This window comes from Pteropus alecto, unplaced genomic scaffold, assembly GCF_000325575.1.
Source record: "Pteropus alecto unplaced genomic scaffold, ASM32557v1 scaffold161, whole genome shotgun sequence".
Taxonomy (NCBI): domain Eukaryota; kingdom Metazoa; phylum Chordata; class Mammalia; order Chiroptera; family Pteropodidae; genus Pteropus; species Pteropus alecto.
In genome coordinates this window covers 7,414,155-7,427,177 of record NW_006432943.1, presented here as the reverse complement: position 1 = coordinate 7,427,177, position 13,023 = coordinate 7,414,155, and the positions used below count along the sequence as shown (strand labels likewise).

General features: G+C 31.9%; 1 protein-coding gene across 3 annotated transcripts in view; it reads right to left on the bottom strand.

Annotated features, from left to right (window-relative positions):
- CNOT6L (CCR4-NOT transcription complex subunit 6 like) overlaps nt 1-13,023 on the bottom strand; it is a 94,121-nt gene that overhangs the window by 55,306 nt on the left and 25,792 nt on the right. For 2 of the 3 annotated variants that reach the window (XM_006907626.3, XM_025043820.1), the window contains exons 2-4: nt 9,921-10,042; nt 7,256-7,442; nt 6,354-6,439 (exon numbers count right to left, since the gene is read on the bottom strand). In XM_006907626.3, coding sequence (XP_006907688.1) covers nt 6,354-6,439; nt 7,256-7,442; nt 9,921-10,042 — 395 coding nt within the window. Of the gene's footprint in view, nt 1-6,353; nt 6,440-7,255; nt 7,443-9,920; nt 10,043-13,023 lie in introns of those variants that run through there. The other variant, XM_025043821.1, reaches the window with a different exon arrangement.

The window sequence follows — 13,023 nt, the reverse complement described above, 5'->3', positions numbered from 1 at the left end:
CTGTGGTACACATATACAATGGAATATTATTCAGCCATAAGAAGAAATGAAATACTGCCATTTGCGACAACATGGATGGAACTTGAGATAATCATGCTAAACGAAATAAGCCAGACAGAAAAAGTAGAAAATCACATGATATCACTTATATGTGGGATATAAACCTAAAAGAAACAAATGAACAGGACAAACGGAGACTCAAGGACATGGACAATGGACTAGTGGTTACCAGAGAGTAGGGGGTAGGGGAGGAGGGAAGAGGTAGACGGGTAAAGGGGATCAAATATAGGGGATTAGGGGGAGGGTGAAGTGGGTAAAGGGGATCAAATATATGGTAGCTGAAGGAAACTGGGCTTTGGGTAGTAAACACACAATAGAATATATATAGATGTCAAATTATAATGTATACCTGAAAATTATATAATTGTATTAACCAATGTTACCCCAATAAACTCAATAATAAAAAAAATACCTCAGAGCCTTCACAGTTCTTGACAAATATTATCAAAATAAATCCAGTAGTGTACAGGAATGCAAGTGTGATTTAAATTGGAAAAAATGTATACATATAACTTACCACCTCAGCCTATGAAATAATAATATAATCATCTCATTAGATAAAGAAAAGCATTAATAAATTCAGCACCTGAATAACGATTACCAAAGTAGAAAAAGAAGGAAATTTCTAGAAACTAAAAAAACTTTTTTTTGCCAAAAATATAGAGCAACTATCATTGTTAATAGAAAAATATTAGAAGCATTTCCTTTAAAATGGGAATAGAAGCATGCCCAGTATTAATGCTTCTCTTCAACATTGTACTAAACATTCTGGTCAGTACATGAAAATAAGAAATTATATAAAAATTAGAAAGGGAAAAACAAAACTGTCACTATCAGCAGATGAAATTATTACCTGCATACAAAACCTAAAAGAATTTGCAGACATATTTTTAGAAAGAATGAAAATTTAGCCAAAAAGTTTTACTATAAGATCAGTTTTTTAAACTGTATTTCTATATACTCCAACAGTAAATAAGCAAAAAAGGGTAACTTCTAAAATAAAAAAGACATGGTTTATAATAGGAACTTAAAAACTTAATATGGTACCCAGAAACAAATCTAACAAAAGATGTGCTTGACCAGTGTGCAGGAAATTATAAAATTTTATTCAAATACATTAAATAAGATTTAATAAATAAATGGAGAGAGCACATAAATTCATGGATAGGAAGACTCAATATAATTAAGGTGTCAATTCTTCCTAAATTGGTCCAGTCAATACAATTCCTCATTCCAACAGCTTTTGTGAAATCTAACAATTTCTTTTATATGAGGAAGATTCAAGATACCCAGTCTGCTAAGATGCTGCAAAAGAAAAATGTTAGAGGAATTCCTAAACCAGACATCAAGTCTTAATATAAAGCCATAATAATAATTATGATAATGTAGTAATTTGTGCAAAGTTAGACAAATTGCCTACTGGTTATACAGAATGGAGATCCTAGAAACAGAACTAGACACACCTGATATAAGAAAAGTGACTTTGCTGATCATTGGAAAAAGGGAAAACACTTCACTAAATGGTGTTAAGACAACTGGTTATTCACAGGGAAAAAAAACAAGATTAGACCCCACCGAAAATTAGACCCCTCATACTATATTAAAAAATAAATTCCAAATGAATAAAAAAAAATAACTACGAAGAGCAAAACTTTACAAAACTTTTGGGAGGTAATATAGGAAAATGTATTTCTGACCTGGGGTAGGGCAGGATTTCTTTAACAAGATATAATATGCACTTAATCATGAAAGATTTTTAAATTCAACTACATTAAAAATTTCAAATCTATCCATTAAAAGATATCAATAAAGGAAACAAAAAGAAAAGCCACAGAGTGGGAGAAAATATTTACAATACAAAACAGAACTCCTGCAAATCAATAAGAAACAAATACTTCAAGTGAAAATGAGCAAGAAACATTAACAGCAATTTCACCGAAGAAATACGGCCAATAAATATATAAAAGATGGTCAATCTTATCAGCAATTAGGAAAATGCAAATGAAGAGTACAACTACCACTATTTCATACTCAATAATAAGCAAAATTTTATAAACCTGACAATACTAAGTGTTGGGAAGAAGACAGAAAAATGGAAACTATATTACTTTGGGAAATATAGTTTAGTACAATCACTTTACAAAACACTATGGCATTACCTAATAAAGCTAAAGATGTATACACCTCTACAACCCAACAGTTATATTCTTAGGAACTCCATGGGAGACCTGTATAAGAATGTTTATGGCTGCATTGCTTATGGTAGCCAAAAAAAGTGTGTGCGTGTATGTGTGTTGGGGCAGGGCGGAGGGACTAAATATCTATAGTAGAATGAATAAATTACAGTTTATTTCTGTATCAGAATACAATGCAGCAAAGAAACAAACTACAATTACATGCATGCATGAACACAGCTGATCAAAAAACAAAGTTGGAAAAAAGCAAGAAAATTACATTCAGTAGGATTCCAAGGTTAAAACACCCTTATGAGATACATACATAATCCCAGTCAGTATCTGGCACATAGTAGGTACTCATCAATATCTGCTGAATGACTGAAAGAAAAGTAAAGGAATAGCTAATACAAAATTCAGGACAGCAATAACTTCTGGGAGAAGCAAGGAAGATGTAATCATGAAAAGGTACACAGGAAACTTAAAATGTACAGAAGAGCTACACCAACAAGATATGATTGTGTCTATTTGCCAAGAATCTCACCAACAATAATTTGATAAAAATTTTGTAATTTTTTTAATATGATAGGTAAAAATTGAGTATAGTTTCAATTTGCATTGTCATTATGCATAAGGTTATCAGCTTTCTACATTTTAGAGCTATCTGTATATCCTCTTATATAAACTACAATATGCTCTCTACTACTGTTCCGTACTTACTGATTTCCAGAAGCTCAATGTATAACACAGAAATAAGTACTTTGCCTCCTATATGAATAATTAGATTTTTGAAGTCCATTTTTTTTAACTTGGTTCCATCGTGTAATGGTTAGCACTCTGGACTCTAAAGTGCATTTTTTTTAAAGGTACTGAGACTGTTGAATATAGTTATTCCATTTTCTTTAAAAATGTATGTTGTTATTCATTCATATATTTCATGAATAAAAAATTTTACAAATGAAAGAATCTTCTACTGCCACAACCCATTTTAAGGTAAATAAGTAATTCTTGGAAGAAAGTGAGAAATTCTCACAGTTACTGAAGCTCTAAATTTTTTTATGACTTGTGACATCAGTGTTCAACCCCTAAAGACAACTCTTTAGCCCATATGTCAGAGAAAGTATTGCCTTATACCTTAGGAAATGAATTCTAAATTATTTAAAATAACTGCGAGAATTGCTCTTATTTACACCATTTCTTCCATAAAATGCATGTTGGATTTTTCTTTTAATTGACTTGAGAACATTTCCAACCTATTGGACTGACCATGTTTGTAGTTTTTAAATTGGACTTCAAATACCCTACCCTTCACATACACTCTTTAAATCTCAAAACAGAATTTCTAAAACTTAGTTTGTTGAGCCATGATAATCAAAATCATCAAAATTTCAATATCAGTGTTTCAGAGAGAGACAAGGAAATAGAAAAAAGGTACTTCTTTGTTCAGTTTTGAGACAAAATGGAATCTCAGAGGTAGTGCATTCTCATTGTTTCTTTCACATATGTCAGTGCTATTTTAAATGTCCCATCCGCTCTTTCCTCTTTTCTGGACAAAACACACCAATATGTAGTTATTAAAAAATGATTTCAAGTTTTACCTTCCTAAGAATATAAAGCTACCATTCATTAGGAACATTTTATTCCTTCAATTGCTTCATAAAACTAATTCCATTTTTACCATAATTAACTTTTGAAAAAAGGCAGAAAGGACTCTGGTTTTCTTTAATTTCTAAAAGGTCCTTGGCTCTTTTGTACTGGATCACCCGAAGAGAAAGTGGCACTGCCAGAAAAAGAGAATCTAATAGAAGGGAAAAAGGGCTGCATGTAGGTGTTTACCACAGGACAAAATGAAGTTCAATGAAAAGAAATTTATCCATAGGCATGAACAAAGGCTGAGTTACAAATGACAAGGCAGAACTGACATCTACTCTATAAGATGAGAGATCTAAGAGATTTTAACAAATCTAGAATCAAAGGTCAGACAAAGACAGTAAAGTAGTCCCCCCTTATCCACAGTTCATGTGACACACCTGTCAGCCATGGACCAAAAATATTAAATAAAAAAGTTTAGAAATAAACAATTCCTAAGTTTTAAATCATGTGCTGTTCTGAGTAGCATGATGAAATCTCATACCACCCTACCCAGATTGTGAATCATTCCTTTGTCTAGTGCATCCGCAGTGCATACACTACCTGCCAGTTAGTAGCTGTCTCAGTTTATCTGACCGATCAACTGTTGAGGTATCACAGTGCTTGTGTTCAAGTAACCCTTATTTTACTTAATAATGGCCCCAAAGCACAAGAATAGTGATGCTGGCAATTCAGATATGCCAAAGAGAAGCCATAAAGTACTATCTATTTTGAAATAGAGAGAGAGAGAGAGAGAGAGAGAGAGAGAGAGAGAGAGAGAGATAAGAGACCATATTCACTTAACTTTCACTACAGTATTTTTACAGTTGCCCTATTTTATTATTAGTTGTTGTTAATCTCTTATTGTGCCTAATTTATAAATTAAATTTTATAGAGAGAGAGAGAGAGAGAGAGAGAGATAAGAGACCATATTCACTTAACTTTCACTACAGTATTTTTACAGTTGCCCTATTTTATTATTAGTTGTTGTTAATCTCTTATTGTGCCTAATTTATAAATTAAATTTTATCATAGGTATGTATGTATAGGAAAAAAAAAACAGTATATATAGCATTTGGTACTATCCACTGTTTCAGGTATCCACTGGGGGTCTTGGAATGTATCTCCTGCAGATAAGGGCTACTGTAGTTTAGAAGACTAGCATTATAATCAGTAAAATAGAATCAAGTACTAACAACAGATATTCAGAATGATTCATATAGTTGATACTTAGTCTAAATTTTCTGGGAACATGTATGTACATGAGATAACATGGAATAGAGAGTTGTGAAACAGTAAGATATATAATATGCACTTTTTCAGAAATGTTATGCAGTACAAAGGGTAAGTCCACTGGGTTCAATGGTAAATTATTCATTTATCATTGATGCGCTCTCCATCAATATTAAGAGGAAAGCGGCTAGTTGGAGTGATGTTAAAAGTAAGAAACAGTGGTTCTTAGAGACAAAAAAAATAATCAGTATAAAGTATAACTTTCATACTTTGTGAATCTATGATTATTAAAAAAAATGACAACCATTCCATAATTTTTTTAATAAAGGAACAGACCTACCTCCCCTTCAACTCTAGCTGGATGGCTGTTTTAACTATAAGAATAAGATATATGGTATACATAGAATAAGGTGAACAATCCCAACAGTTAAATTTCAAATACCTTGGGTTAATCAAGAAAATATTTTAGATGTAAGTATTCCTCTGTCCACTTAACATGTAATTTTTGAAAATCAAAAAATGCTACAGAGAAACTAAAAAACAAGCATGGAATAAAATGTTTAATCAATACAGTACATGTGTATTCAGTTCTTTGAATTCAAAATAAACCCCTCTTGCCATGCTATGCCGTAAGAGAAAATTATAGAAATTTCAATATTTTCATTTAAATTCAATGTGACTTTCATCCTAAACTGTGAATTGAGATTGTCAGAGAAGCATTTTAAATTAATAAATTTTATATAGAATTACACTTATTATAGTTCATTTCTACTGTCATAATGTTTTCCCTCTTATAATCATATATGTCAATGCTATTTTATCTACTGTATCAAAACCTGACATAGGACAGTCCAGCTAAGGTTAAGAATTACTCTATTAAGTCATTCTTTCTTTAAAAAAAAAAAAAAAAAAAAAAAAAAAAAAAAAAAAAAAAAAAAAAAAAAAAAAAAGACAATGGGAAAAAACTAGTGTTAATTTGAAATGTCTCCTCTAAGAAATTTAAGATTTTACATAAAATTAAAGGTAAAATATAAAAATATTTTCTCCACAAACGTTTGTTAAAATAATGACAGCATGTTGAAATCCTGAAGCTCAATTAAAAAACAAAGAACCAATTTTCTTTCGAGAAAGTATAATCACACATTCTCAAAATTATAATAAAATCTGACCTATACTGTAACCAAAATGGTCTTTAAAAGGCTCAGACCACCTCAATACTGAGTGTTAATACTACGTTTTTTCAAAAAAATCACTCACCTTTCAAACCTAGAGTTTGTAGCTGGAAGAGCCGACCAAGTTCATAAGGCAAAACCCGTAAGCAATTGTAATTTAAAAGCAATTCCCTGTTTAAAAAAAAAAAAAAATGTTTTAGTAGAGTTTATTAAGCTTTATTAATTAATATCTACAATTGTTTTCTTAACTTTCCAACCATGATTGATGTTTATTTACATTCAAGGCACATTAGTTTATACTTATCTAAAAATGTTGTGTAACATTAAAGTATCAAAAATTGTGTAACTGCCACAAATGTCAACAGTATTTCTATAATGTACTCATTTCTCTAGTACAGATTATTAAAGGTGTAGAAATTGCATATCGTTCTCAGGTTAAATCCATTCCCTTTTCTCTATCACTCAACTGTCCATCAGATGCAAATTAAGGTGACAAATATTCTTAGTATCCAAAGATAACATATCTAGGAACCTAGCCTAATTCACTGAAAAAAGTAAAAATTTTTACAAACTTTAGGATTTAACTAAAATTAATAAACTATCATCTACATTAATTTTTAAAGTGATTACAACTATAATCACATCAAGGTATGATGAAGAATAGAACATAAACATTAAAAATAAAGCATAAGATAGTATAAACAATAGGAAAGCATAAAGTCTGAGTTTATGACTAAAATTTTGGGCAGACTATAGAAAAAATAAACAGCCCTCTCATTAGATGACTAAAAAGTTTTTATTAAGTACAATATACTCAAGGAAAAAGTCATATTAAGTTTTATCAACTCAAACACTGTGCTTAGAAAATTTATATCATTTGATCTTCAGACACATATGGAAAGCCTACTATGAGTAACATCTCATAATTTTCATATTTGGTAAATTTAGAATTTTATATAGTGAGTCATATCTATAACATTTTCTCACCTGAGAGACACCATGTTTCCTAGTTCTGCTGGTAAACTTCTGAGTTTATTGGATGACAAATCCAGGTAAACCAGATTATGAAGCTTGGCAATATCAGGTGGAATGCGACTAAGGTAATTGTCATTTAGGTGCAGTGCTGTCAAGTGTGTCAATGACCAAAGTGATGTACTTAAGCTCCGCACTCTACCTAAAAGGAAAAATATTGAAGCATTAAACTCTAGGCCCAAGACAGACTGAACTGCAAGAACTAAAAAGAAGAGCCTACAAATATATACAGCTATTGTATCTTTGACTTTTTAATTTTGTATTGAATGCCATCTGACTGCTTCCAAACACACCTTACCCTTCTTTAATTTCAGGCCACTTTTGCCTGACAACCATTCTTCCTCACAGATGTTCCATGTATCAAGTAAGATGTGGAGTAATGAGAAGACTCTTGGAATCAGGATGATCATATGGTCTCAAGGAGAAAGCATGGGACTGAACTGAGCTTTTATAGTCCTGAATTTTTTTTTTACGTCATACTCCTAAAAGTATTTTTCTCATATACACAATGAAAATAGTGCAAGATGTATCCATAGCTAGGGCCTGGATTAGTCTACAACTTTAAATAGACAAGAGTAATTACTATGCTATAAAACCAACCTCAGATTAGCCCCCAGGAAAACCATTTGACCCCCAAAGGACACATCTTCCCCGGCTTTCTGATGTTACAATTATATAGATTAGCCCGGGTTTAACATTTTCCATTAAGTACAATATACTCAAGGAAATAGTCACACATTAAGTTTTACCAATCAGCATCTGATAGCTATGGTGAAACATATGCTCGAAAAAGTCAGAAGACCTGGTTCAGAGTCCTGATTTTTACTATTTATTAACTATATAAGCTTGAGCAAATCACCTAACCTCAGCTTCTATAAAATGTTTATCATCTTAATAATTTATATTAAGATCATTTTATAAACTTTACAAAAGTAAAATGGTGTTTTAATTACAAAACACTTTCCAAACAATTAATTTTGATTTAAAAAGTAGTTGAAGGTAGAGAGGGCAAAAAAATCTCAAAAGGTAAATGTCACTTTTCACAAAGCTATCAAGCAGTAAACTCAAACTTATATCTTCTGTCTGGGGTTCTTTCCACCACAGGTTCCTTCGCACTGCCTATAATCAGGCTTAAAGTGCCAACTAGGATTTTGTAGTTTAATAGGAAACAAAGTTTTCAAGAGAAACATATTTCAGGGTTTAACAGAGTGGTTCTCAACCAGGGGCAATTTTGCTCCCCAGAGTACTCTGGCAATCTGAAGACGTTTTTGGTTGTTAAAACTATAGGAGTGCTACTGGCATCTAGTGGGTAGAGGCCAGGAATGCTGCTAAACATCCTACAGTCCACATAACAGCCTCCAACCACAGAGAACTGTATGGTCCTAAGTGCAATCAATGCCACCTTGAGAAATCCTAAGTAAATCTAGTAAGATTTGCTCATATTCATTCTTTTGATTACCAATACTCATCCATCCAGTTACCTTTTTAGTTAAATGTATAGGTAATTCTTGCTACTGACATTATATTGTGCATTTACCTCTTCCAAATGAAAGTCTCCTGGCGGAAAAACTACTATCTAGCTAGCTATCTAGCTAGTTTTCTACCTATCTATCTATCTATCTATCTATTTATCATCAGTATATATACAATCTGTATATATATATATATAATCTGTATAAATATAACCTGTATAATCTGTATTGCATCAGTTCATTAAAAAGTGCTCATATTCTATTTTTAATAAACTTTAAACTTTGTAATTTTAGAAAATTACTTACAGAATAATTTACAGATAAGTTACCAAGATAATACAGAGTTCCTATATATCCTTCTTCCAGTTTCCCCTAATATTAGCATCTTACATTATAATGGTACATTTGTCAAAACTAGGAAACTAACATCAGTACATTACTAGTAACTAATTTACAAACTTTATTTGGATTTTACCCCCTTTTTACACCATTTTTTTCCTAACATTCAAGTCAAGATACCATTTGCATTTAGTGATCCTGCCTCCTTAACCTCCTCTGATCTGTGACAGTTTCTCTATCTTTCCTTGTTTTTCTGACCTTGACAGTTTTAAGGTTTGCTAGTTAGGTATTTTGTAGAACGTCCTTCAGTTGAATTTATCTGATTTTTTTTTTCCACTATTAGACTGGAGTTATGAGTTTTTAGAAATCATAATCTATTATCAAATCTTAAATATGTGAGGTCATATAACTCAGTTATCACTTATTTGTTAGGATAAACAGAGAGCTTCTAGGTTCCCTATGCTGCCAACACTAGAATAGGAGGATGGCAAAGATTTCAATTTGCAAAAATAATTACTCTGCAGTAGCCAGAATGAAATCTATTATATCAGATAACCTAGTTTTACTTAGAAAGTGAACTCCCAATTTCTTCAATTCTAGATGCTAACTCTGGCTCAAAGTATCAATCTTGAGAGATATGAACAAAGATATTCAGTCACAGAAAAAAACAGGCAAATTAAACACCAGTACCTCAGTGTCTTATAGTTTCTTGATTTGTTCATCTAATTAAAAATGTACAATAAATATAATAATACTCTTGTTTATTATTGCTATTATATCCCAAATTAAATGCTTCAGATTCCACTCACCCGAGATTTCTAATTCTGCCCAGTGAGATTTTTTTCCATTGGCTACCTCTTCTGCTGACATGATGGTATAAATTTTGCGAGGATCTGGAGGATCATATTTTTCCTTTGGCATCCCTATTAGTCTGTTAAAAAAAAAAAATCATTACAGTCTTATAGAAAAAAATGAAAGGAAAAAATGGAATGTAAGTTTTCTTTTTGTCTCCCCTTGTCAGGCTACTAAGTCATTTTATACTACAAATTCTTGCTAAAAGAAAAATAGATCCGCAGTATGCTAGGTGCATGCAGGAACTCAGTAATAGATGTATAAGGGAAAATTCAAATAAGCAACGACACTGGACTTCACAGTGAATTGTAGTTGTTTTCCAACCACTAGTCTAAGAAAACTGGAGTAATCCTATTCTCATTGCCTCAGTGATATTCAGATATCCATATCTAAGACAACAAGCACAAGACATTACCCTGTCACACAGATTAGTTCAAAATTATATAATAACCACAGGCTGAAGGATCTTCTCTATTTATGTGAGAAACAGGTTTCTCCTGCTGGTCACAAATGTAGGAGAATATGGCCCAGACTGCTGCTGACAACCATCAAACAACCATAAGGGAGGTCAGCCATAGAAGTCAGAGTCTAGAAAATAGAGAAAAAAGCCAGATTTCTACCAATTCGTACCTGTAGCTCTCCCAAACACTTTTTTCAGAACCACAAGTCAATATATTTTGCTTATTGTTTAAATTAGTTTGAGTTGTGTTTTCTGTTACTTGAAATCAAAAGCATGCTAATTAAGGAAATTGTGTATCTTTGTCTGCATGGGCCAGTCTTGGTTTATATCAGTTATTAATATCAGTCCTTTTCACTTTCAAAAGTGTCTAATTTGGATAATGAGTTACATGGCCCCTTCACCAAAACCAATATTATACAGTCTTCTTCATGCTAATTGCCAAAATAATCACTGAACAATCATTAGTGATGACCAACTAGACATAAAACTCAAGTGGTCATGTGTGGAGCAGATGACAAATGGCCCTAAAAGTAACCATTCAAGGGTTCCAATACAGGAATGAATTACTGCTTGGTAACTGGCTGAAAATAAAATCCAGTTCAGATCTAACAAGAATAGCAAATAACAAAGTCCTAAACCTAATTAAACTCCTGTGTACTATCAGTAAATTGCCTCGTAGTATTTATAATTGATTCTTTGCTCATATTTTAACATATATACACACAAACCAAAACCAAGTGTCTAAATCTGGGAGTGTTTCTAAGTAGAGTTTAGAATTTATATGTCAATGGAAGAGTTACTTTCAAGTGGTCTAAAACTGTTACATGTAGAGAATAAACAACCTACAGGTATTGTATCATGTATCAAGAAATCATAGTTAGTTCATAAGAGTACAAGCAAAGTTTCTCATATCAAAATTTGCCTTCTTAATTCTAACGGTGAAATAGTCATTCCTTCCTCCTAACTTTAAAAGGGGAAACACTGTTAACAGTAATCAGCTTCCAAGTTTCCATGTTAAACCCTTTGGCTATTATATCCTCATAGAACTTGGGTGATTCTAGACCGTATTTTATTTCCCATAAATGTCATAGATCTTGAAACAGCACAAAGAATATGATCATTTTCCACAAACCTGATTTCTACCACATTCAGCCTATGTAAAACACATCTGAAAATAAAATTTTTAGATAACAATGTTTTCAGAATTTCTACTGTACACCATAAAGCACATGTCTTTTTGTGGGTACTTCTGCACTAGTGGAAAATAATAAGATTCTACAAAAATACACGATTAAGCCAAGGCAAATCAAACAGATTCAGATTCAAAGACATGTAGGTAACTACAATGAGGATGAGTAAAAACAAAGACTAGAAAATGTACAAAAACATATGTTTAATTTACTTTTAATTATTTTTATTTTTATTTATTTATTTATTTTAGCGGGTGCCCCCTCCTACCCCCTCACCCCTCACCAGGTCGCTAATTTTAGAAAGCACAAAGCATAGGATTAGAAGTCAACTTAATTTGGCTGCTTCAACCATGGTTCCCAATAGGTGGTATGTTCCTTAAGGGGACTATGAGTTATTTCTGTGTAGAGGCCTATTTTTTTTTTTTTTATCTCTATACAGTTCCTACCACACAGTATGCACTTAATACGTGTTTATGCAATAATCATATGCTTTATGATCCTAAAATCTACCACCTTCCTCCCATTTTACAGCCAATTAACAGTCAATGCTTTTTAAAAAATTAATCTCAAAAAACTAATAAATCCACATTTTCAATTTCTCTAAATATTTTAAAAATCTAGGTAGATTAATAATTGCCAACTCTTCTGGCCCTATAATTCTAATTTTGAAACAGCTATTATGTAAAATTGTATTTTTAAAAAATTTTCCCATTTCCAGTTTTTATAAGTCTATTAAAATTTACAAAATCTGTTCCTGCAAAACAGATCCATAAAATGTTTACCAATTTCTAATAATATGTAAAAACCAAAGTAATATTAATACTGTCATATTAGGAGTCAAAATCTCTTGGATTTGGTTAGGAAGCCAATAAAAATACAAGTCACAATGAATCTAGATTTGGATAGTCTGACTGAAGCTAAAACCGTTTTCATTTGGGTTAACTGAGTAATTTAGTAAAGTCTACAGTTCTGGCGATCGATTACTACTGTTCCAAACATGAGCTCTACAAATGTGCGACCAAAAACTTAGAGAACTCAAATTTATAAAATTGATGTTACTGAATCCTATTCAGCTTTATTTTCCCTCTCAGTTCCTCAGCATCAATTTTCCACCTTGGAGACATACCACAAAGCCTATTTCAAAATAACTTAAACTATGAAATAATAATTCAAATATAATTTAAATCTCTAAATGTCACACTGATAATGTGTAAATACTGGGTGACACATTTTTAACCAGAAAATAGAAGTGTTTTATTTTGGAAATTACATCTTCTTTTTCAAATTGATGAAAGACACAAGTTTTTGAAGGAGTTTTTCCAAGAGTTTCTAATTTCTACAATGTCTTACATCAGGTCCCAAAGGATCCTTCCATTACATCAACCTAATTCATACTGAGGATTCTGATCA